The sequence below is a fragment of the Eupeodes corollae genome, chromosome 3 (assembly GCF_945859685.1).
Source record: "Eupeodes corollae chromosome 3, idEupCoro1.1, whole genome shotgun sequence".
Lineage (NCBI taxonomy): Eukaryota > Metazoa > Arthropoda > Insecta > Diptera > Syrphidae > Eupeodes > Eupeodes corollae.
This window is the reverse complement of record NC_079149.1, coordinates 128,433,095-128,458,996: the sequence shown is the minus strand read 5'-3', so window position 1 is coordinate 128,458,996 and position 25,902 is coordinate 128,433,095. Positions and strand designations below refer to the sequence as shown.

General features: G+C 33.5%; 2 protein-coding genes across 16 annotated transcripts in view; one reads left to right on the top strand and one right to left on the bottom strand.

Moving 5' to 3' along the window:
* LOC129952909 (mucin-1) overlaps positions 1–23,921 on the top strand; it is a 51,986-nt gene extending 28,065 nt beyond the window's left edge. Inside the window, exons 1-15 of one of the 15 annotated variants that reach the window (XM_056065863.1) lie at positions 7,925–8,068; positions 8,135–8,348; positions 8,428–8,733; positions 13,040–13,141; positions 13,430–13,528; positions 13,656–13,754; positions 13,836–13,934; positions 14,017–14,115; positions 14,195–16,075; positions 16,146–16,343; positions 16,465–16,563; positions 18,133–18,219; positions 18,465–18,536; positions 18,714–18,864; positions 19,090–19,254. In XM_056065863.1, the coding sequence (XP_055921838.1) occupies positions 8,066–8,068; positions 8,135–8,348; positions 8,428–8,733; positions 13,040–13,141; positions 13,430–13,528; positions 13,656–13,754; positions 13,836–13,934; positions 14,017–14,115; positions 14,195–16,075; positions 16,146–16,343; positions 16,465–16,563; positions 18,133–18,219; positions 18,465–18,536; positions 18,714–18,864; positions 19,090–19,105 (3,525 nt within the window). In that variant the 5' untranslated portion in view covers positions 7,925–8,065 and the 3' untranslated portion in view covers positions 19,106–19,254. Of the gene's footprint in view, positions 1–7,921; positions 8,069–8,134; positions 8,349–8,427; positions 8,734–13,039; positions 13,142–13,429; positions 13,529–13,655; positions 13,755–13,835; positions 13,935–14,016; positions 14,116–14,194; positions 16,076–16,145; positions 16,344–16,464; positions 16,564–18,132; positions 18,220–18,464; positions 18,537–18,713; positions 18,865–19,089; positions 19,347–19,410; positions 19,567–23,277 lie in introns of those variants that run through there. The other 14 variants (XM_056065871.1, XM_056065869.1, XM_056065868.1 and 11 more) reach the window with 14 other exon arrangements.
* LOC129952910 (zinc carboxypeptidase) lies at positions 23,910–25,541 on the bottom strand. Its single transcript, XM_056065880.1, has 6 exons — positions 25,329–25,541; positions 25,134–25,270; positions 24,704–25,082; positions 24,559–24,646; positions 24,210–24,500; positions 23,910–24,148 (listed from the first exon to the last, which is right to left on the bottom strand). Exons 1-6 carry the CDS (start codon positions 25,485–25,487, stop codon positions 23,955–23,957), a joined length of 1,248 nt encoding a protein of 415 aa, XP_055921855.1. The 5' UTR covers positions 25,488–25,541; the 3' UTR covers positions 23,910–23,954.
* Positions 25,542–25,902: the final 361 nt, after the last annotated feature.

Below are 25,902 nucleotides of genomic sequence, written 5' to 3'. Positions count from 1 at the left end.
GTTTAGTTCTAAATTTGTAATGAAAGTCTGTTTTGGTTAGAGACTACAGACCTGTAGAAAAATTTAGTATAACGCGAATCGTATACAAAATTGATTACTTTTCAAAAGCATGTGAATCGATACCATAAAACAAGAAAATAAAATATCATTTGTTTATTATTGTTTCGTGAGTAAAAGTAATTTGTTATTTTTTTTGTTTTCGTTCTTGAACTTTAGCTAAACATTTTTGTGATATCAGGGGACTGATAAGACAATCATGGTTCAAGGAATGTTGGTATATAAACTTTTTGATTAGAAATTTAATTATTTTTATGGATTTTAAATTAGATTTGATTGTGGATAATTTTTGTTAACATTGGAGAACATGTGTTTTTTTGGCATTCCATAAATAGTATAGTACAAAATTCCCAAGAAAAGGCATCGGCAGTAGCCAGATCTGTCAGAATAATAATAAAAAAACTCACACAAATAGAAGAAAATTTTGTGAAAATCAAAATTTAAAATTAACTTCAGCAAAACAAAGTAACTAAAACTAATAAAATGAACAATTTTCAAGAAGAAATTTCAATAAAACATCTGGAAATTGAGATTCTATTAAAATAGGTTATTAAACAAAAACTTCAAGAAAGGGGTTTGTTCGTAGACTACTAAATTATGTGTTATTGAACCGAACTTTAAGTTCGTCTCCTTTAAATAACTGAATCGAGTTGACATGAGCTTGATTTGACTCGGTTTCGGTCGGGGATCGGAATCAATTCAAAATTTGTGAAGAAAAACCTGGGTGGAAGAGCTGGTTTTACCGGTAATGCATTGTGGTCTGTTTATTCGCATGTTTATGTACACTAAAATTGCACATGGAGTAGATAGCGTTTTCTTATATGTTGCTGAAATATTGAGTTCTTCATTGTTTAACACGAATCAAAGAATCTCAATTGCATTTCATAAGAAACATCGAAACACCATTGGCGTTTTAGAAAGTGCTGAGTTCTTCATTGTTTAACACGAATCAAAGAATCTCAATTGCATTTCATAAGAAACATCGAAACACCATTGGCGTTTTAGAAAGTGCTGTCAAGCTTTATCATTTTTAAATCTTCTTATGCGGTGGAAACACCAAAAAGATTTAATGAATCTAAACTGAGATAAACCTTTATTGGAAACATAGCAAAACTTAATTATCTTTTCTATTCTTGCAAAATAAGCCCAGTTAGTCCATTTTCATTAACAAAACTAAATAATATCAACAGTAACAGATTGATTTTTTTTCGCCAATGGAAAACACACATGTTTCCAAATGCACAATTACTCAACGAACACTGCCATCGAGATACAAATGCAATATCAATCGTACCAACATCGAGAACGAAATCACATAAATTCCATTCGAGACTCGTATTAATGTCAAAAACCCTACCGTAGTAAGATTCTACTTTAACTTTTATCGGTAGTATTCATACTACGGATATTTTTTTGTTGTTCGTGTAAAATTCTACTATACTATTAATAGTTTTTCCAATAAAGCACGGGTAGTCAGAAATGTTTAATTCGTTTTTCTATTGGTTTCATGTGCAAACAAACGATGGCGTAAATCGAAGACTTAAAACAAATGCTTCGGGTAAATTGTCTACAATTCTGTTTTTCTAGAGTTTTAACATTCACTTTACTAGCTTGGTTCATGGAATCCAATTAAAATTACGAAATACAGGGTCCGGCAAAAAACCTCCCGTATTCTTAGACGTTTATATTTAAAGCTATTTATAGATAATGATAAAATTTAAAACTAAGTAAATATTTTATTAAATGTAAAATGGCATAGTATTTAATTTAAACAAATCAACAAAAAATGGGGTGGCGCAAAAGTCCGTTGTGAACCAGGGCCTAGTGACTTACAACTCTCAACCATTCCTGTGTGCGAGTCAGGAATGGAGGGGACCTACAATTTTGTATGCCGAATCTGAACGGCTAGTTTGAGAAAGCACTTTTTCATGACAAGAATTACTCTTGAAGGATTTGTCAATTCCTCGCAAGAGGCAATACCCGCGAAAATTATTTTTTTTTTTAAATTAAGGTGGCACAGGCAGGGATTGAACCCAAGACCCCTTGCATGACAGTCCAACGCACTAACCATCATGCCACGGGTACTACAAATTTAAACAAATTAAACTTTAATTTCCAAATTTGAAGTCAATCGACCCAATCATTTGGGCTGTAGGGGCCAAGACAGACGGTTGGAATGGAAGGACCCACTTTTTTTAACTTCTCAACCATCGTTGTGCCTAAAATATTTTTAAAAGAAATAAGGAACTTTAGTTTTTGAGCTGCCTAAAAAAATAAGACATAACTTCAGCTTTGTAAAACAAAAAGTCAAGATAAATGAACCCACTTTCTGTGCAAATAAAATTTGTTTTTGTAAAGTAAAAATTAAAAGTTTTAGGATGGTGAGTTCAACTTTTAATGGTGTGAGCTTAGAATCGGAATTAATTTTATTTATAAAACTGGTTTGAATAATGTTGATGAAAAAAAAATATAAAATTACGTCAAATCGAATGATTATGACCAAAGTAGGCCTTGAGACGAGAAAAGACTCAGTTTGTCTTAATGCACAACTATACCGAGACTTTTCAATTAAGATCCGGCCAAAATTTGAATATTTAAAAAGTCTTATCTAAAATGTTGTTATTTATTTTTTTAAGCAATCCTTTTTTACTATATATGTACTAGCTAATCCGGCAGACTTCGTACTGCTTCAATCGATAAATAAAAGACCTAAACTTTTGTTTAAACTTATTTCAAAGCAAACAAAACGTATTGAATAAAAAAGCATTTTTTTAATGAAGCATGAAAATTTATTATTATTTTCGACACATCATGTTGTTTACTTAAAGAAACTGAATTTTTATTAACAGACACACACTGTTATGATGCAGTTTGTTTATCAATTTAAAGCTTTCTCATAAACTATATGTTTGTGGTGCGTGAATAAACAAAGAAGACACTTTTCCGACAAACACGTGACGTATCCATGCGCGAAACAGTTGAACTCCAAGTTGATTCCGCAAACTTCTAAAGACTGTTCTTGCGATTTAGTTATTGTCATCGCAAAGGCCAGACGTACTGGAAATTGTAAGCGTTTAAAATCTAAACTGTCCTGGATGAATTAAGTTTTGCGAAGCCGACCAAATTAATTGGAAATCAGAACTCCTAACAGTTTATTACATTTTATTGTCACGTTCGCGATTCACTTTTGTTTATTTTCGGAACTCGACATTAGGAGGATCTAATCTAATCTAAGTTCACGCGAAGACTATTTTAATAGATATGATTGAATTTGAACTTTATGCAAAGTGACTCTTTGACGTTAGGAACACGCCTTAATTGCTTAGACAACAATTGATTATAATTTAATATGAACTTTATTGAATAGCAATACAGTTCAAATTGACTCTAGAAAACGTTTGTATGGACAATAGAAAAGGGCTGTTTTTAGGGTTTTCCTGGAAACTATTCGATTTTTTCTCGCCTTTTAAACCTTCCCTAGATGTCCATGAGCATTTCAAGACTAAGATATGATAAATCCGTTCAGCCGTTCTCGAGTTTAAGTGAGACTAACGAATAGCAATTTATTTTTATATATATAGATAAGTCGATGCTAACTTCGATTTTTGTTTAGAAAAATAGGATACAAAACACAGGAGACTAGTTTCCTCGTGTGGAAGAATCCAATAACTATATGACATTACACATTGACATTTCCGTCAATATCTTTCGTTAAGTTCCTTCTTCGATTTTTTAAAGGGCAATCAAGCTGACTTTAGAATTCTATGAATAGTTTGTCGATGGATTTAAAATTATTATCATTCAACAATTTAACCATAGTAGAAGTGTCATAATTGACATTTGATTTCTTCTCAGCAATTTATTGCCTGTCTGTCAAAACTGTTAAACAATACATTTTCAAATTTCATAAACTTTCGGATTAAAAATTATGATCTTCTTTTGTCAAAAACTATAAATTTTCACATCCGTTGCTCATACAGTTAAGGATTTTTAAGTTCATCCGTCAAATCTTAAAGTGTCAAAATCTATAGAAGAAAAGCTAAGTTCTCAATGGATATTAAAAAAAAAAAAAAACTCAAAAAAAGCTAAATTTGTCTATATAAACGTTTAATAAGATCGAGATCAGAGCTACGTATTCATGACTGAAGTTTATATCCAAACAATTAATGGAGTAAGTTCCACCCCCACTTTAAAGGTACTAAAATTGGAAGTATATTTCTTCTTCACAGTACTTTAAGTCAAATTGAAACGTTTCTATTTCCCCTCTATATAACCTTAAAAATTTGTGCACGAAATTCATTATATTTTCTTGTCTCTGGACTGGAATATTGTTGTTATATTATAAGTCTTATGGAATGTTGCCACACTTTCATGTAAACATAAAGAGAATGTTGTCAGATACACAAAACTTTTGAACTATGAAACTATAACAAATCATTTTATAGAAAAATCTAGACAGCACGCTACTGAATTTGAATTTTTCTACAACATTCTATACAAGGAAATATTTTTAAACTCACACGACAGCCCAGACGGAAAAGTCTAGTCAGAAAATTAAATTTATTACTCCAACAGCAGCACCAAGCTCATAAAGAGATTGGTACAATCTAGTACCTCGAACATAAATTTTGACATTCATGATATGCATTTTGAAAAACTAAACCATGTCTACATGCAACTCAAAACCAAAGGAGAAAAAACACCCCATTGTATTGAATTCAATAAAACAAGAAACCTCGAAAACGAAACTTCCTCAATTCGATTGGTCGTGGTGGTGCTATAATACACATAGCCTTGAAGTTTGAAGACTCCAAAAAATAACTAGAACTTCCAACACTCAAGCTACCAAACCACCATAAATCGAATCGACTTAGAAAAGACTCACTGTCATAGTGATTGGTGTTGTTTTCTTTTTATCCACATGTGTGTTCCATTTAGAAACAAACAAAACAAAAGGTTGACAGGAAAATTGATTTTGTTTCATAGTTTTTCACATGAAAGGTGAGCAGCACAATATATTGACGACCTACCTACAATTTCAGACATTAAGGGGTACCAACCTACCCTATGCCCTATCCGAACTGGGTGTCTCTTCTAGGCCAAACAGCATAAGAATCTAGGTCAAGTTGCTAGTTGTTGTTCACCCAAGAAGTCACTCAAAATATAAGAGATACCTTTATGCCTATAGAAATATTTATGCTACTCGTAGTTCAAAAAATGCAAATATTTTATGTTTACTTTATTATTCTGTATATGTCAAAAATGAGGGGTATATCCTTTAATCTATGTCATTGTCATGGAAAGGACGAAAAATAGGTTTTTATGTGGAATAATTGTTAAAGGAATGTTTTCGTTTTCTATTGGGAGGGTTGATGATGAGGACTATCGTAATAAGCACGCTTGATTGCAGTGTGTAATTAGGAATTGATTTTTTCGGCTGTTTAGACTAAAATAATGACTATGAGAGAAAAACAAATGTCGATTCATCAAGGCTGAAAAGTGTATAACTTTCCTCACTTAACACTCCTTTCAAATTTTGAAAAGGCCAAGCCAACAAAAATAGATTGAGTGCCAGTTGTTATAGAGCTTTGGTTTTTTGATACTGGATATCGAAGGTTGAAATAAAGTAAATCACTTACAAATTAAACTTAGGAAAGTAAGACGGAAATTGAAGCTGTTATAGACAAATTGGAAGCTATTAAGTTAGAAAAAAAAGTGAAATTACAATAAAAAGGTACGAGTAAAGTGGAAAACTAGAATAGAGAACCAAGCCAAGGCTGCACGTTACTTTTTAAGTAGAGTAATTTGAATATTTTTTTTTAAAAATCTAGTTTGAAGCAACCGCTGTTTTCTAGTTCAAAAATAAAAAAAATAACACTGTGTTAGAAATTAAACAAGTTGAAGGAAAAAGATTTCAAGAAGAACTCTCAAAATGTCAATTGAAATGAATGAAAATCTTGTTTTTAATTTTGTGTCCAAGAGAGTTTGATTTTGGTTTAATTTTATTTTAAGATTGGTATCATTTAGACGTCAACACATTTTATGTTATGCATTCAAACTTATAACATTCTTACCTTATTTCAATGTTCGCGAATAATGACAGCGTCGGCTCGCGTACGGAAATGATCAATGAGTGAGTCAAATGTGAACACTGCCTTATGTGCCCTCATGGCCCAGAAGCTGAAAACAGCCGCAGCCGTTTGAGCGCTCTGTAAAAAGTCAGTTGAAGGATGCTCGCCGCATTTTGACGTTGACGTTGACGTATCAGTTTTTTATTTTCCAAACATTCCTTATACTTATAAAATAAAAAATTCCGAAAAACTTTACTTAATATGAGGCCAATTGACATACAAGTGTCAAAATAATAAGTGACATCTCAATATTGAAAACTCATTGATATCTGAAAGTAAGAACTTTTACAGATAACGGTAAATCAAAAAGTGACATTTAAAACACAATCACATTCAAACTGATATGGCCGTTCTATATTTCTAAAATTGTTGGGAATTTTCTGTCAGATTGATAAGGAGAATTAGATCTACAAAAAATGCACTATTTGTTTTCGCCTATAAGTCAAATTAACTTTTATAATAATTGAGATGTCAAAACCAAAGGTTTGACAGAAAAAATTGAAAGATTTGCATGAGAAATTTAATTAATAATTCTGAAAATACAAAAACCTCGGACGTCGTAGAAATATGTACTCCTCACATAAATCACACATCTTTTAATAAAATAAGTGACAACAATGCAAAATTAGTGACAGTGACAGCTAATGACAGAACGCAGAACCAGTACTGACAATTTACAAATGACGACCTTTTGAGATTCCAATCATTTGAAAATAATTTAAAAATTCTGTCCGAAATTTGTTCCCAAAATAAATGTATTATAGAACGCATTGCAATTAACTGCATTACACAAAACAGAAGTTAACATTTGAGGACTGAAGATTTTGACAGATTGAGCACATTTGACAATTATTTAATAACTCTGCTTGATTATGGTTCACAAAATGAGCTTGGTATATTGAGCAAATATAAACATAAAAACTTACAGCTGCATATAAAAAACTGAATTTGACATTTGAAAATTCTGACAGATCACACAGTTCTACCTACCTGACAATACGTTACGCAAATCGGATCTTATACATATTTAATTAACGTTTGATTGACAATTGAAGACTAAACATAACTAAAAAATTATTTTTTGACAAATGAAGATTTTTATAAATGCAACAAGACTTAACACAAATTGACAGTTAGGGTCACATTTTGACGTTTGATCATTTCTTTCACTCTTAAGTACTATTCACATGAGCACGACCAACGACCAACGAATGAACGAATATTCGTCGATTTTGACGTTTCTTTCACATGAGAGTTTTTAATTCGTCGCGAATGAAGCCACAACCGAACACCATTCACCACCGAAACCAAAATAAGAATGATTTTTTAGGTTAAGTACGCGCGATTATTTTATTCGTTGCGAGTGTGGATTATGTGGAACGCGAATAAAGTTTGAAAGTTCGTATCAACTATAATTTTTTTCGCGACGAATAAATTTGTTTTCTTAAATTTAATCATATATTATATTGAAAAGTAAAAGTATGTATCATAAATCAAATATAAACTATATTGCTATCGTTTTGTTAAGAATTTGTGTGGAAATATGTCTTCAAACGTATATAAAGTCACATTTTGTAATTCATTCGTCGTTCGTTGGTCGCGCTCATGTGAATACTACTTTAAAAGTATTCAGGGAAAGTGAGCCAAACATTTTTTTTAATGAGTGTGAGCAAAATAAAAAGAGACATAAATTTCAAAATTAATCACCTCAAAAGAGTTTGATCAAAATACTGTCAATGGAAACACTTAATATAAAAATATTTTAAACTTCAAAAAATTATATTGAAATCAAAGCCAATCATTAAGCTTTTCAATGTCAAAAGCCTTTAAATAAACTTTTTTGTTCTTAAAACCAAGAGTAAACCGAAGATTTAAAAATGGTCGTTATCTTTTAATCGAAGCAATTTCCCTTTAAAATATAAATATTTTCCATTTGCTTTTTTTAGGTACGATTCGCGGAGCCAAATATACCGGAGAAGTCATCAAAAAAACAAGAACGACGACAAACAAGTCCCTGCTGTCGAGTACAAAATAAACGACTTTTAAGCATGGGAGCTGGTTTCGAACAAAGGCCATGGACGCCAACAGTACGTCGGGGTAGAATTGCTGCAGAGGCAGCTAGTCCTGGTCCAGCTTGTGTACAATTACCCAATTTAGTCGGTAAGTTCAATCGATACCTTTTTGACTTTGGAAATTTTATGTTTTGACCGAGATTTTCTGTTTTTTTTTTTTAAAAAAGGTACCAAAGTGACAGACTCCAAAAAACAAGCCTCTCCAGCATTCAGTTTCGGTCAGAAACATCGCTGCAAAGACGATTCAATTGGACCCGGTCCAGCGCAATATAATGTTTCCGGTTTAGGAGTCAAAGGCAAAGATACCCCACCAGCCATGTCCTTACAATCGCGCCCCAAACAAAAGACAACTTTCAAAACACCTGCTCCCGGAGAGTATAATGTCGATAAGGCAGCCAAATCGGTTGTTGATTCGGCTCCACGATACACATTTGGCTATCGACAAAATTTAGAAAAAACCAGTACTACTCCAGGTAAATGTGTTTTCCTACAAATTTAACTTTGATCATTCATATTTGATTTTCTATCTCAATTTTCCATTTTGTACATAAATTATTCTTTTTATATAAAATGTCGAAGGATTCATCAACTATTTGTGTGTCTGCTTCATCATTTTTGTCTATATTCTTAAAAAATAGATGTGCTTCATATGTTCGTTTGTTTTGTGGTTACAAGTGGTCAGAAGTGGGAATGGATGGGTTTTCAAAAAGAAAGAAAATAATTAATTTTTAGAATTTTAAGCTTTTTATAGAATCTTAGTCATCAAAAATTCAAGATCAAGAAAAGAAAAACTTTTTGAAAATTCAATTTAAAAAAAGGCCTCAAGACACCTCGCAAAAATAATCAAGAAAATCCAGGGTTGTTATATATTTAAAATGAAAAAAGAAAACAAGGTACCTATATAATTTAGCACAGGGTGGTGATGAAGAACATTTATAATTTTGACTGTTTCAGCTTTTTCTACAAACCTTTACTTTCTTAAATTTGTCAAGCATTTTATTTCTCACTTTTGTATACAAAATTGAACTCAAGGCTTTTTTTCGTGCTTATTTCATAAATATTTCGTACCTATGTTGTAAATGGCTTTAAAAATAGAAACTTGATTTTGTCCTTTTATTTTAATTAATTAATTAATTTAGAATATAGTTTGTTTTTCTTATTTATTTAGCCCCAAACCAATACAAAGTGGTCGATTTGAATGTTTTTAAAAGAAGAGCACCACAATATTCATTTCGAATAAAACCTTTGGTTATTATTATAAATAACACACCAGGTAAAATCTAAAAGATTTTTTTTTTGTTTTGTAAAAATTCAGCTTTATATTTTTTTTTTTTCGTGTATAAATGTATACCGCACCCTGTTTCGCAGTTTTTCATATACTCGTGTTTTCAGGACTTTTCTTTGTTTATAGGGTTTATTTTGGTGAAGGTAAAATTGATTTGCTACATGTTTTATATAAAGCAAGGATGATATATTTTGTGTATATGTTTCTATCTCATTTTTGAAAACCTTTCATTTTGAGAAATCTTTCATTTTGAATTAGGAAGTTATATTTACTCCATCAGCAGATTGCTTTTTTTCTGGAAAGAATTGGTCTTCATGACATTTGCTTCTCAAGAAACTGTTGCTGCTTGAAAACCTTATTCAAATTGACTTCCATAGAGTCTAAAAATTATATTTGAGCCTCTATTAGAGGCAAGGCAGTGTTAATTTTCCTGTTTTTTGTAAATCAAAAATTTCAATAATCAAAAATTGTGGCAAAACTTTTCATCTTTCACAAAAGTCGTCAATCTTTGAAATATTCTATAATTTTTCTAAACGACAGTACAAGTCTTTTTTTTTTTGCTTTGACTTTGTGAAATGAACGCATCCAACACGCAAGTCAAAAATACGTTGTAATACTTCCAAAGAGTTGTTTAAGGCATTATTCACATGAGCACGACCAACGAACGACGAATATATTACAAAATGTGAGTTTATATACGTTGGATGACATATTTCCACACAAATTCTTAACAAAACGATAGCAATATAGTTTCTATTTGATTTATGATACATACTTTTACTTTTCAATATCATATATTAACAAATTGAGAGAAACAAATTTACTCGTCGCGAAAAAAATTGTAGTTGATACGAACTGTCAAACTTTATTCGCGTTCCACATTATCCACACTCGCAACGAGTAAAATAATCGCGCGTACTTAACCTAAACAAATCATTCTTGTTTTGGTTGATTTTCGACGAATTAAAAACACTCATTTGAAAGAAATGTTAAAATCGACGAATATTCGTTCATTCGTTCATTCGTTGGTCGTGTTCATGTGAATAGTGCTTAAGATGTTATCAACTTTTGCACAGGGTGATAACTTTTGAAATTTGTTTGCACAAGTAATGCAAATAAATAATAAATTTTACGTCGGTTATTTCGAAATCAGCTGCAGCAGAATTTCACACTCAGCGAAAGTTCTTATAATTTAAAACAGTATTTTGGACTCCAAAATGTACATATTACGTTCTGTTATTTTCTTTGTCCTAAGCTTTATTTGTGTAAATGTATCCCTCATTGACAGCAGTGTTTATATTCAACTATAGTTAAAGAATTGTAGTCACATTTTATTTCTTTTTTACTTATCTGTCATTTCTAAATAATAGGCCAGTTTATAATTCTAAGATCTCGGAGGTTTCTGTATTCTCTGAAATACAAACAAAATGTCTCATATAAATGTGTTGCTTTAGCTGTCAAAAATAAAGTTTTTTGACCTCGTCGTTTAAGTATTCTCAATTGTACAATTCAAAAAGAAGAAAAGAAATGTAAAGCTATTTTTTTTCTAGTTGAGAATAAATCTGGTTGTATTTATTCATTCTCCAGCCCTGTCAATCTGGATGAGAACATTTTTAGAAATACAAACTGTCCAATGTTTTTTTGTATACATTTTGTTGAATGACAGCTCGCATGTTGCAAAATGTATGTTCTTTGTTGCGTTAGGTCTGTTTGTTTTTCAGGCTACATTAAAATGCAGCTCCAGCAGTTATCTTATGAAATTTAAACAAATGTTGAGAGATGGGACCTCTGACAACAGCGCCGCTAAAATTGTTTAAAGTTTTTTTTTAAAAATATGTTTTTTTTCTAATTTTACTTCAGATTTCAAATGCAGTATTTTTAAGAACCACACCTGTCATTTTACCCCAAAAGACACTAAAATAAAAATAAGATGCTTATTTAAATAATAGATTTCTTACAACTTTCAATATTGTGGCAAACTCCGAAAATGTCTTTTCGATTGTCAAATTAAAAAATGCTTTCTTCAGTGTTTTAAAATTTGTCGTTACTTAAAAAATATATGTCTCAGCCGTTATATTCCCAGTAGTCTTTTAGCATGTTTTCTCTCAGAAGTGACAGAACAAACTTTCGAGAAATAATGTGATAGAAACATTCCTATTAATCTTTACCTAGAGTTGATCGTTGGATAACATAAAGTTTCTAAACTAGAAGACCAGAGACATTAATCCCACAAGCTGTCAATGTCTATTTACTTAGAAAAAAGCTGTTTAAATGTCATTCCTCCAAAGTGACACTTTTAAACAAATTATCACTTTGTCTTTCAGATTTGTCAGTTCTACAAGTAAGGTATTAATTATTTAAAAATAAATTTAACTGTTACGAAAAAAGACATGGTTGTTAAGCCTGTGAAAAAAATTAATAAATTCTTTGATGTTTCTCGGGAATATGGTTAATATGATATTTTGTTGAAAATGTTTTCATGAGTTCATAAAATGATAATAAGAAGTTAAAAACATTTTTTAGTATCATAGGTACTTTGACACTTTAAACACTTTGACATTTATAAATGTCAGAATATGTTTTAGGCAAATTTAATAAAACAAAAATTGCGTTCGAATGATTCTATCAAAAATATTCGAAAAATAAGACGAATGTAAGGAAGTTCTTTGCAAATTGAAATCTAAGTAATGTTATATATTTAGGCATTAGAATCTAAGGCCCCTTTCACATCGGGAAACTGGGGAACTTTTGTCGTTTTTTCAGGTTTAGGTTTCTTTTACGATTAACATTTTCTCTGCTGCACATTTTCAACGCTCGGCTATCAAAAGATCCTGGAAACTAACTTTCAATTAATGCAAATGAACAGGAAACTCGGGACATTATTCATCTATCGCTATTCTAAAATAAATGCAAAATTAAAACATTCAAACTCACAGTCTCAGAATAACTTGTGTTATTTTGTTTATATCAAATCAAAACTGTAACTCTTTTTAAATCACACCTATAATTGTCTCAACCACTCCACATCATTTTTCTACTTTTAACACAAAGAAAAAACATATCCCAATTTCAATTGTATCTGTACATAATTTTTGTTCCCAATAATCTCATAAATTTGTATTCTTCGTATATTTTACACCCTCCATTAAAATTTTCAAAAACAAAACTTTCCTATAATTTGCATTTTCCTGAACATTCTTTGTAAATACACAAAACTCCTGCACATTATAATTTGGCATCGGTGTCTATATTCATATAAAAATGCATCTGCAAATTTTTTGTTTATAAGCTTTTATCTTTTATAATTTACAAATCTATTTTTGGTTTATTGCTTTCAAAATTTTGTGTGCAATTTCACTTTTCAACATTCACAAATCAAAATTTAAAAAATCAAATAATTACTTCCACAAAAAACATAAAAAAATAACATTTCATACAGATAACAAAAAAAAAACAAAAATATTAAAACAAAAAACAAATTCGTCAAAAAATAGCCCCGAATAGTTATCATCCCGATAACTCGATATGCCAAGCGAGTTCACCAAAATATTCCTTCGGTAGGAGGACGAAAATAGACTTTGATAAGGGAACACCAGGTAAAGTTGGTCAAAATTTTTATTTTGTTTTGTTTGTTTAAGAAATTAGTTTTTCTATAGTTTTCAAAATAAGTTTTTACTTTTTTATTTGCTTTGAGTAGAAAAGCTTTCGTGAACCTTGAGATTTATTACACTTTCCGTATATTTTTATTTGTTGAGAATGATAGATTAGATTTCAGTCAACCACCATGCATGCTGTTTCCAATGTTTTGTTGTTTTTTACTTTGCAATTTTGTTTGAACACTTTAATTTAATTTTATTTGGAAATCTAATTTATTGTTCTTTCAGCACCGGGAGCTTACTGCCCGGAAAAACACAGAATCGACAAAACACCGGAGTTCTCGTTTGGTGTGAAGCACAGTGCGCCTAAGAATTACGAAACACCAGGTATTTCAAAATAGACGTCACTTATGTTTTTGAAACACTTTTGTTTTGTTTTTGTAGTTTTTGCTTTGTTGATTTGTGTTTTATTCGTTTTATGTATGTTTGCTTTTGATTTTTATTTGTTGTAAAGCACCGGGGGCTTATAAAACCGAAGTAGTTACATTAGATCATTCACCTGCTTACAGTTTTGGGGTCAAGGCTAATGAAAGAATTCTAAGCGATACACCAGGTAACACACTCAATACAAAATTGGTTCCTCATCACGAACACAACTAAATTATACACAATTTTATATTCAAAACACTTAAAGCACCAAGTGCATACAGTCCTGAAAAAGTCAGACTTGACAGTACACCACACTATAGCTTCGGCTTGAAGACAATCCATGAGCTCAAAAACGATACACCAGGTATGCCCTCAAACACATGTTGATGAGTAGAGTTTTGGTTTTCACGCACTTTTTTGTTGGTTTTTGTTCAATCATAATTTAGCACCTGGAGCGTATAAGCCGGAGAAATGTAACTTATCTTATTCTCCAGCCTATACTCTCGGCTCAAAAGTTAACCCAGAGAAACCCATAGATACCCCGGGTGAGTTGCTTTACTAACACAAAATCAAACCATCAAATTTCTCGGCAAATTTTGAATAAACTTATTTTTTATCTTCCAGCTCCTGGAGCATACAAACCGGAACAGTGTAAGCTTGACCACACGCCGGCTTACAGTTTTGGTGTGAAAGTGAATCACGCCAAGCCCAGTGACACACCTGCGCCGGGTGCATACGAAACAGAGAAAGTCAAGCTCGATCACACCCCCGCCTACAGCTTTGGTGGAAAGCATGACCCGAAATCAAATTACAACACTCCCGCCCCAGGAGCATATGCTCCGGAAAACTGCAAACTCGACAACACACCTTCGTACAGTTTTGCCGGAAGGCATGAACCTCTCAAGTCAGCAACAACTCCAGCCCCAGGAGCGTATGCTCCGGAAAACTGCAGACTTGATCATACTCCAGCGTTTAGTTTCGCAGGAAAACACGATCCATCAAAGCCTGCAGACACTCCAGCTCCTGGTGCCTACTCTCCAGAAAAATGTCGTCTGGATAATACACCATCATATACGATCGCTAGTAAGCATGGTTCGGCAAAGCCCAGTGATACTCCAGCACCAGGTGCCTATGCTCCGGAGAATTGTCGTTTAGACAATACTCCAGCTTACACTTTTGGTGGAAAATATGATCCCTCGAAGCCAAATACCAATCCAGCTCCAGGGGCATATGCCCCAGAGAAAGCCAATCTTGAACACTCGCCTGCTTATAGCTTTGGAGGAAAACACGATCCACAAAAGGCCTTTAATACTCCCGCCCCAGGAGATTATGCTCCAGAGAAGTGTCGACTGGATAACAATCCCTCTTACACATTCGGTGGCAAGCATGATCTTTCCAAACCAAATGGTATCCCAGCACCAGGAGACTATGCTCCGGAAAAGTGCAGGTTAGATAATAACCCAGCGTATACATTTGGAGGAAAGTACGATGTTTCTAAGCCAAACAGAGTCCCAGCTCCAGGAGATTATGCTCCAGAAAAGTGTCGGCTAGACCACACTCCATCATACACGTTCGGTGGAAAGCACGACCTCTCAAAGCCAAACGGTGTCCCGGCTCCTGGAGATTACGCTCCAGAAAAATGTCGCTTGGACAATACCCCAGCTTATACATTTGGCGGAAAGCACGATCTCTCAAAGCCAAACGGTATCCCAGCTCCGGGAGACTATGCTCCAGAAAAATGCAGGCTAGATAATAACCCATCGTACACATTTGGTGGAAAGTACGATCTTTCAAAACCAAATGGTATCCCAGCTCCTGGAGATTATGCACCGGAAAAATGCAGACTGGACAATACCCCAGCCTTTACCATCCTTGGAAGACAAGGTGCTCCAAAACAAGAGAATACTCCTGCCCCAGGAGACTATGCTCCAGAAAAATGCCGCCTAGACAATACTCCTTCCTACACATTTGCCGGAAAGTATTATCTCTCAAAGCCAAGTAATACTCCTGCTCCAGGAGCGTATGCTCCAGAGAAATCGAATCTCGACCATTCTCCGGCCTATAGCTTCGGAGAGAAACACCATCAACAAAAACTTGCTCAAACTCCAGCTCCGGGAGATTATTGTCCGGAGAAGCATAATCTCGATCATACTCCAGCCTATTCAATGGCTGGCAGACACGATTTGAGCAAACCCAGTACCACACCAGCTCCGGGAGATTATGCGCCGGAAAAACACACTCTCGATCACTCTCCAGCTTACACCTTCGCCGGAAGGCATGAAGCAGCCAAACCAAGTAAAAGTCCAGCTCCTGGAGATTATGCTCCAGAAAAGCACAATCTCAATAGTACTCCTGCTTACACAATAACCGGAAGGAGTCGCATAGAGAGGACCTATCTCACACCAGCACCTGGTGACTATGAACCTGAAAAACATAATCTCGATCAATCTCCAGCTTATACCTTTGGTACGAAGGCGAATCTCAGCAAGCCCAATGAAAATCCAGGTAAGGCACAAGACCGATCAAGTATAGAAATCAAAGGTTATTTGCATAATTCACTCACTTACTCACTCAGCACCTGGTTCTTATGAACCGGAGAAGCACAATATCGATCACACACCAGCTTATACCTTTGGTGTTAGGGTCGTAACACCCATCCGTAGTGAATCTCCAGCTCCAGGAACTTATGAACCTGAAAATCACAATCTCGACAATGGTCCCTCATACACATTCGGAGTTAGAGTAAACCGTGAGAAGCCAAGTGATAACCCAGGTAAGTCGACGAAGGCTCAAACTTTCTAAATACAAGCTGTTTGATCGATCAATCAGTTTTTACAGTTTGTTGGTTTGTTCAAAAACGTAGATTAATCATAATAAGTCTTGCACTTTTACAGCACCCACCGCATATGAAATTGAAAAACACTCACTCGATCACACTCCCGCGTTTACATTTGGCACGAAATCTGAAATTAAAATTTCCCAAGACACACCAGGTATGAAAACAACATGTACAAAGCAATGCACTAGCAAAAAATTAATTTAATATTTTTGAAACTTTATATTAGCAAAGTAATTGTGTATAATACCAACACTTAGTATAGTCAAAACATCATTTTACACGAAAGTTTCAGAAGCTTCATTGTACTGCATGTTAATTGAGTTGTTCGGCCAAGTTATAAAATTGTAGGTCACTTCTATTTCTGTCATAACTAGTAGACAGAAAATGGTAGAAGTTAAAAGCCTTGTTCCTTTTAAAACTGTCACGGCATCAATTTTAATAATTTTGAGACAAATTTCTAAAGTTTGTTCGCATTTCAAAACTTATGATCTTTTACCACGAAACCATATCAAAAAAATCACAACTATACCTTCAATCTGCCCTTTTTTCTCAATATCCATCAACTTGCAACTACCCGTCCACAAAAGTGGAATCATGTTTGATTTTTACAATCTGTCAGAATAAATGCTTTATCAAAAGTGACAGCTGCCAATGAAACAATCAAGTTAAAAATTTCAAGGATCCGATACTTTTTTCTTGTTAGAGAATGGCGAGTGACTTCTTTTTACAAAGTTACGAAAGTTTTTGGCAATGACATAAAATAAAATGTTAATCTGACTCTGACAGTTTCTCCAAACTAATAAATTTGGAAGTGATTTATCGATCTGTCAGTTTCTAAAAATTGCTTAATTTAATAATAGGAGAAGAAAATGTCTCTAAGATAAATATTATTGTTTTTTTCAGAAACATAGCATAATTTCATTGCTACCCACAAAAATAATTATGTGCCATTAAAATTTGAATTATCAATTCGATTTCTTTACTTAATTTTGACAGTTTATAAAAAAACATGTGTCAAAATGGGTACAGTTATACTAATAACAACAATAGATTCCATTTTCCAACGCCTTCTATACAATTCTGTCATGACATAAGTTTGTTATCTCTCTTGGATGCATTAACTGTCAGACTGCTTTTTCTCAATGACATTTGAAGAACGGAGAAATACCAACTCCATTATTTGAAATTTGACAGTTAATTATTGTTAACATGTTTGATTACTGCTGAAGAAATGTCAATTAGGAATGAGACAAGATTAACTTAAATGTCAAAATGTCTAACAGCGTTGGTGTCAAATGTAGTAGATGGAAAGATGTGTGGAATTCAATTTTTAAATATTTGTGATAAGATTTGTTGTTGATACTTTTTATTCTGTCAAAACAATTATCAATAATAAAATTTTGTAATGTTTTTAAAAGAAATGTCAAATATCTGTCAGTGGTAAAATTAAACACACTGACAATTGAAACCAGTATCAAATTGTTTTTGAACTATTAGTTTGTGAAAAGAGAATTGGTGGTTTCCGAAACTATCTGTCAAAATGGCTTTTCGGGTTACCCATACATTTTGTGGGTAGTTCAATATTTACTTAAGATTTTAATTCATTTTGAGTCAACTAGAATTGGAATCAATCCTTATTATAATTATATTTCCTTAAGAAAAAATCATCAACCCAATCAAAATCGAATGTGATTTTTTAAAAACTGTTAAACTTCTTCTTCAGCTCCTGGAGCCTATCGCCCAGAGGACTGTAATTTAGATCACACCCCAGGGTACACAATTGGCCCTCTTAAGGGAAGCCTTAACTCAGGTAAGTCCTCATATAGCTTACTTGCTATCATCAAATTCAAATCATTGTAATGTCTCTAAATGTTTGCGTTTTTGTGTCTTTAATACATAGCGCATTCTATCTTTCAAAAATCTTTTTGAATGTTAATTTTTGTTGTTATTATTTTTATCATTTTCTTGTTTGTTTATATTTTATCAGTGAATGTTTTTTATTTTTAATTATTATTATTTCTCTCGAAATCATTTTTCATAAAAATAAAAATTTAGCTCAAACATCATCTGGTGGTTATGTTCAAGATAGGATTTTGCAAAGACGTGAAAAACGCTTAGCAAGTCCCGGTAAGCTTTTTCGTTTTTATTTCTTCTTATTTATTTATTTATTTTCTGTCTGCTTTTTGTTTGTCCTGTTCTTGTTCTATCTGCTTCTGAAATTTTCCTTGCACTTAAATGGGCACTTACGTAAAATGAAATTTGAAAACAAAAACAATTTTTTTTTTGAAAACTTAATGTTCACAGTTCGTCAAAAACTCACTAACGGTGATGCCGTTGATTCCACTGTTACAACAATCACTGAAACCATAACAAATGGTATTAAAGCTGAGTCTGTTCAAAAGGCTTCGTACACATTTACAGTTCAGACTAATGGAAGTGAAGAATTAATATCAAGGTAACTTTTTAAAATATAAATATTAACACTATTTTTAAACTAAAAAATCTAATATTCTAACTCTCTCCTATATTTTTTCATTTTCCAGACTTCATTCAGAACCAAGTCTAACCCATCCATTCTCACTTCTAACCTTCAAACTTTCAAAGCTTTCTTTTTCAATAAACTTAAAATACTCTTTGTTCAAAAACGTTTCTATAACTTTTGGTATTTTAAATATTTCAGCTCCAAATGTATATAGGATTCCAACAGTATTGGGCAGCAGCAAGGATGGTACCATTAAATCAGCACCAGCATTCTCAATGACCGGCCGACAAAAACCACGTGTTTCACCAACTTTATTTGTTCCTGGTCCTGGGACTTATGACGGAGAATATCAAATTATAACTAAAAAATCTCCAATGTATTCCATGGGCATAAAACATAAAGGACCAACTGATGAACATTTGAAACCTGGTCCGGGTGCACATTGTCCTGAAAAGGTAATATCGAAAAAGTTTTTTAATAATGATCAACCAATTTTATTAACTTTTTCGGTTTTTAAAGTCATATATAACGAAGAAAAGTATTCCAACACAATCGTTTTCAATTCGACACTCGGAATATCTTGGAGTTCGAAAGGCTTACTTAATTCCATTGCAATTGGAGCGTTGTCTTATTCAGACACAATAAGTCCACAAGACCTTATGAATCTTTCTGAAATTTAAAGAAATATATGAGAACAAAATTGAATTGTAACTACTTTGTTTAAAGAAACTTTCAAAAATAGGGGCTTAAACGGGGCGACTTTCCATTACCGCAGCACGAATTTCCTGAACAAAAAACAGGGAAGAAATGTCAAAATCAACCATTTTTGTGAGTTTTGTATGAAAAAAAGTGAACTTTAAAAATTAATTAAAAATAGAAACAAGTGTTTCGTCGCTCTAAAATTGCTATAGTTATTATTTATTTGCACATATCTATTGAATAAAAAAAACCGCGAGTCGAAATTCGTGCTGCGGTAATGGAAAGTTGAGCCGCTTAAACGCAAGGAAATAAAAATCTAACGGCTGTGAAGAGAACCTGCTTATTTACATTTGGGATATGAATTCTTCACTGGAATTTGATTTGGACTTTAACTCAGTTTGTATTTGTCTCGTCTTGTTTAAAATAACCTTAGTTTCGTTTAGATTTTAGAATATAGTTTGATTTAAGATTGAAAGTTTTTGATCAGTGTCAAAGTTTTCTGTCTTGAAAAATTGTAACAACTGTGATAAATTGATTTTACTCTTTTGACTAATGTAGGCTTAGAATCAGTAAAAATTACTTCCGGCGTCTACTAAATTTCAAATCACAGTTGTCACAGATGTGACACAAGGCACTAAAAAGCTACTGAAGCTTTATTTAGTGCTCATAATATTTAGCAAGCTTGCAATAGCTTTTAAATCGCTTTGTTTTTGATTAAATACTAAAGATTTCTGAGTTTCTAAAATTCAACATTAAGTGATCATTCCTCAGAGATAGGTTTGTTTGTTTCGTTTCCTTTTAAGAACTGTGATTTCCTAGAAGTGTTCATGAATTGCGTTTTTAATAGAAAGGAACCTAGTATTGTTGTAGTTACCAAATGATTTTGGAATATCTCGCAATTCACTAAGTTTTTAAAATAAAAATTCTAAACCCATAACAAAAAGTTGTTTAAAGTTATACTGCAGATTAAAAAAATTGGTTAACTTTGTTTCAAGTCAAAAACAGATAGCAAAAAATATGTTGATTTTTTTTAAACTTTCATTGGCTTTTGAATAAGTTATTAGGTACAAAATGGAGTATTTCGAGATTATAATAATAGCGTTGGAAGATCTTCCATTTTTGTAAGTTGAAATCTTAAATATATTCCTACCATTTTTTGTTTACTCCAATAAGAGTTACTCACTTACTTTTTTACTTAAGACGGCGCTACAGTCCGGGGCGGACCTAGGCCTCAACCAACATGAGTCTATAGCCAGCTCGGTCACTACACTAGCTAGCTGTCTCCAGTTTCGCACGCCAAGTTAGTTGAGGTCTTCAGCCACCTGAGTGCGCCACCTGAGTCGCGGTGTTCCTCTACTGCGCCGTCCCTCGGGATTGAATTCGAAAACCTTCCGAGCTGGAGCGTGGATGTCTATTCGCTCTACATGACAAAGCCATGTAACACGTTGTACTTTAATACTGCTAACTAGGTCGGTGTCGCTGTTCAGCCCGTACAGTTCGTCGTTATATCTTCTCCTCCATTCTCCATCTATGCGTAAGGGACCAAAAATTACACGAAGAATTTTTCTCTCGAAGCATCCCAAGACGCTCTCATCTTTCTCTGACATGGACCAGGCCTCAGCGCCATAAATGATAATAGGGATGATGAATGTTTTATTGCCTTCTAAGTCCAAAGAAGCGGCGATTTTCAAGAGTTATTCTTCGTTTGATTTCAGCACTGGTAGCGTTGTCTGTGTTTATAGCGGTGCCTAGGTAGACAAAGTCCTTAACTATCCGAAGTTATAGCTGTCCAAGGTGACGCTTTGTCAAAGACGTCGTTGTTCAATGTCCTTTTTTGATGTCTTACCCTCATTGACCACTAAACCCATCTTCTTCGCTTCCGTAGCAATGCTCAAAAACGCTCCACTGACATCACGCTTTGATCTTCCAATTATGTCAATATTATTTGCGTATTCGAGTAGTTGGAAGGACCTTTGGAAGATTGTGCCTCTAGTATTGACGGTTGAGTTTTGCAGAATTCTTTCCAGAACGATGTTAAGAAGTCGCATGACAGTGCATCGCTTTGTCTAAAACCTTTTTTGACATAAAATTCATCAGTGAGATCTTTTCCTACCTTGAAAGAGCAGCGTGCATTCTCTATCATCATTCTGCACACGCGAATAAGTTTGACAGGGATGCCAAAACTAGACATTGCTCTGTAGAGCTCTTCCCTATGGTGGCTTTAAAATCGATAAAGAGATGGTGGGTATTGATTTGAAGCTTCTAAGTTTTTTCCAAGATCTGCCGTAGTGTGAATATTTGGTCGATAGTGGACTTTCCTGGTCTGAAGTCACACTGATAAGGACCTATCAGGTTTCAACGAACGGCTTTAGACGTTCACATAATACCACAGAGTGCATCTTATATATGCAATGTTAAGGAGACTGATGCCTTTGTAGTTGGCGCAGTTTAGAGGGTCTCCTTTCTTATGTATCGGGAACACTATGCTGAGATTCCACTCATCGAGCATGCTTTCTTCCGACCATATTTTGCAGATGAGTTGGTGCATGCTCCCTACCATCGCCTGCTGCTTTGAATAGTTTGGCAGCGATGCCGTCAGCCCCAGCAGCTTTGTTTGACTTAAGTTTAGATATAGCTATCTTCACTTCGTGAAGGTCGGGCAGGTGGAATTGTAGATTTGCTCTGGGCTTAACTCGGAGTTAACTCAGCACTTAAAAACTGAGCCTTTGTCAATCTTTTAATGTTATTCACGTTCCTGATAAATTCTTAAGGAAAACTTCATTCAGAATAGCTTCAAAAGTCCTTTGCTTTGTAAACTGCTACTTTCCCAACTTCTTATTCGCTCTGGTTAAGGTTTAATACTTTACTATCTGAAGCTTCGACATTCATTCGCTCGACATGCTCTTACCATCTTCACCGTTCAACACGCTGTTTTTATGTCTACTTGCAAGTCGCTGTATAGCTCTTACAGTTCTTGATTGTATCGTCAGGTGTCCAGTTGACACAAATCAGTCCATAGCTAGTACGTAGAAGCTTCCTCTCGAAAATAACAAGAGAGACTTTGTCCGCTGAAGAGAGGGTTCATGTATCTGAACTATACAGCAAGACTGGGATGATGAGGGTTTTGTACAACGAACGTCTCATTGGTCTTATTTCTCAAATGCTTACTAAGTCCTCAGAAACAATGATTAGCAAGAGTTATTCTAGACTGGATTTCAGTACTTATTTCAAAATTAAAAGCAGTGCCTGAGCACCAATCAATGGTCACATTCTGACCAAATCTGTGACGGGAAGCTACCTTCCCTGAAAACTGCATATACTTTGTTTTGTGCTCATTACTGACAATTACCCTTTTCTTCGCCTCAGACTCGATACTGAAAAAGGTACCCTTAACTGCTCGTTTGGTCGTTCCCGTAATGTCGAAAGCATCACATATCCAAGATGTGATACTTCTAAATTTTGCTGTGTCTGTTCTCTGTTTCTCAAAGAAACACAATCGTAATGTCTTAAACCGAATTTGTAACATATAAAGGTAAAGTACATGTTGTTTGCCTGACCTAAGCTCGAATGTTTAAATGGAAACATCTCAAGCCACATGAGTAATACTGTATTACAGTTCTGAAATTATTTTGTTAAAACTATTTCTTTGTTTGTAAAACCATTTAAAACATTTTTATATTCTTTCAGGTTAACCTACAACACACACCCTCATACAGTTTTGGCATCAAACACTCCTCATACCTTGGACATTTTCGAGACTATGAATCCTGTGAATACAACAGATTATGCTGAAAATAACAAATTTTCTTCCCAATACCAACATTCCACACAATATTTTTGGCTACTTCCATTAGAAAACAAATAAACAAAACTGAACAAAAAACGTTCTACTTCCGTCCAAAATAAGTGCTTGAAAATAAAATGGAAAACTTTGCTGCTAAACGCTCAACTTTATAACCAACAAAAAACAACAAGAAATAAAAATTAAGACAAAAATCTATTCTAACCTAAATTTTAACAAAATAAGACTATAAAATTTTATTATTTAATCCTAATTTTATATTATATGAAAATACCTTATACCAACCTAAGTTCTAACAATATGTGATTAAATAAAAATTATATGAAACAATTTTGTATAAATACTAAGCTCTCTTGATTAAGAAATTATAAAGACAAAAAATTAAAAGAAACAAAAACGAAAACAAAATTATTACGTATACTAAAAAAACACACCTATTAACTTGTTAACACGCAAATTAAAATAATTAAAAACTAAGAACTTTTTCGAAACAACAATAAAAACAACAACAAAAAAAAACAATAAAATATCAATGAGTCTTATTATTTCTGAAATATTATTATCAAACAATATTAATTTCTCTAGCTGCTTGAATCATTCCGATAAAGCCTTCTAGAACTTCTTTGGCAGTTGGAAGAATTTGCTCTGGAGGTAGAATAAATCCATAAGTTCCCTTGTCACGAAGTTCGATTGTGTAGGGAATTGGAATACCCTTGACAGCGTAGGCCCATTCCTTACCAGATCCTGAAACTTTATCTGTAAAAATAGAATAATTTTTTAATTCTTCTATGACTAGCAAATTTTCACTGATACTTACATAGAGTCAAAGCACTTGATCCATAAGTGAAGACTGTTCCGTATCTCCTTTTCAATGAATCAGCGTAGCCCTTGGCAACGTGCATCATGGCTTTATAGCCTTCGGGTAGTTCCTCAGTATGTCCCCAAGGAGAAAGTACATACTGCCCATAGGAATGAAGGGAAATGTAGATTTTGATATAATCATCAGGCAAAGCTTCAACATATTGAACTAGCTGATTGATTTCCGGTTCCGATTGAGCATAGGGTCCAGCGTAGGTCTCCGAACATGAGTCGTCAGAAGCACCAGCACCTACAGAAATCACAATTAATAAATATCAAATGTTGGCAATTTCAATATTTCTTCTTACTCATCCAAAGAAATCCGAAATTACGGTTCATATCAGTTCCAACACATTTATTTCCATGACTTTGACGACTCTTACGCCACATACGGTCCTAAAGGACAACTTCGGTATAGTTTCTTCACACTTTATCAACTATTATTTTACTTACCACTTCATGTGAATAAACAAAACCATCAACATTCAAAACTGGAATTATATACCAATCCATGTTTTCAGCAATATCACGAACAGCTGGATGTCTTGAGACCAAAAGTTCATCGATAATGTAAGTTATAACAGCTGACGTTATCCACTCGCGAGCATGAATGTTGGCTTCAATGAATGTGGCTTTATTTCCCTTTTTGTAGGATATCTTCAAACCCTTGATATCACGACCTTCAAAGGATTTTCCAATTGAAAACAAGCTGACTTGCTTCGGAAAACGTTTGGCAAGGCTTTCTATCCAGTTGTGAATTTCATCAAGAGTGTGGTAATTAGTCCATTCCATTCCTGTTGAACGAGTTTTTGGCTTTTCATTGTCGATCAATCTGGAAATAAAATGATCTCACTCAAGGAATCTTTTTATGTATGATGCTTACTCTTGAACATTTTCAATTGTTACATTGAATCCCATTGAAGATTTTTTCAGGAACTTCTCAAAATCCAAGACTTGTTCTGGAGGAACCATAATATCACAGTCATCGCCGAGGGATCGAATTTCTTTCCAGAAGTTCAACTAAAATAGGAACTTTTATAAAGTCTTTGATCTTCAAAATTAATGGAGAAAGTGTTACTTTAAGTGTTTTTTCAATGTTTTTTAAACTTTGATATTGTCCATCTTCATTTACAAAAACTTTGAACACTTTATAATTATCAAATCTTAAAGGTTCCTCTGCTGAAACGGTGGCCGACAGCAGAGCTATTAGAAGTATTCCAATAGAAACTCTCATCATCTGTTATTAAACTTTACCAACCAAAGACCGCTACAAGACTGTGGAAACATTGTTTCTTCGTTTTAAACGAAGTGTGCGAAACTGAAGACTATCAATACCTGTACATGTTTGGAATTTCAATGAGTTTGAAAAAAATCACTTTCTAAGACACCTTTATTGTTTTTAAGTAAAGTTCTTATCGTTAAAGAACTTTTGTATAGGTTTTCTTCAATTGGCAATATTTCTTCAATCTTGAAAATGGTAGCTAATTTTTATATTAGGTCGCACGATAGTGAAAGTACTTATAAATTGTATTTACAAATGTTCTGTGATTACATTTGAAGATAATCTCTGATTTATGGATTAAATATTAAAAAAATAAAACAATGCTCAAGTCTCAAGTTAGTTAGGAATTATTTATTGTCTTTTGATAAAG